The following is a 342-nucleotide window of genomic DNA, read 5'->3' as shown; positions in this document are numbered from 1 at the left end:
GTTGAGTAAGAAGACATTTCGTGAACACATTTAAAAAAGACACACATATTAGAATGTTAAAAAAAATATTTATTGACTTACTGAAGAAATTAAGAGATGCGGCTCACTATCACAGGACGGAATTTCAATACTTTTATCCGCCGACATAATATATTCATTCACATGATCCATTCTTTTTTTTTAAAATAGAAGCGCAATTATAATGTTCAACTTTTTTATTATTTAGAATTTAATAAAATAATTTTTGTCATAATATTATATATATTTTTATTATTATTGTGAACACCGGCTTTATTGTTTATAGGTTTTCAGTTTGTAAAGATTTTGGAATAAAATTCGTTT

General features: G+C 24.6%; 1 protein-coding gene across 1 annotated transcript in view; it reads right to left on the bottom strand.

Annotated features, from left to right (window-relative positions):
- The window catches only part of LOC148302886 (uncharacterized), a 10690-nt gene extending 10348 nt beyond the window's left edge, over positions 1 to 342 (bottom strand). The window contains exon 1 of the mRNA XM_088270900.1: positions 82 to 342. Coding sequence (XP_088127026.1) covers positions 82 to 171 — 90 coding nt within the window. The 5' untranslated portion in view covers positions 172 to 342. The remainder of the gene's footprint in view (positions 1 to 81) is intronic.

The sequence above is a fragment of the Brachycentrus maculatus genome, unplaced genomic scaffold (assembly GCF_059751285.1).
Source record: "Brachycentrus maculatus isolate JH-2025_06_01 unplaced genomic scaffold, ASM5975128v1 h1tg000400l, whole genome shotgun sequence".
Taxonomy (NCBI): Eukaryota; Metazoa; Arthropoda; class Insecta; order Trichoptera; family Brachycentridae; genus Brachycentrus; species Brachycentrus maculatus.
Note: the sequence above shows the minus strand (reverse complement) of the source record. Positions and strands in the feature narration are given on the sequence as shown.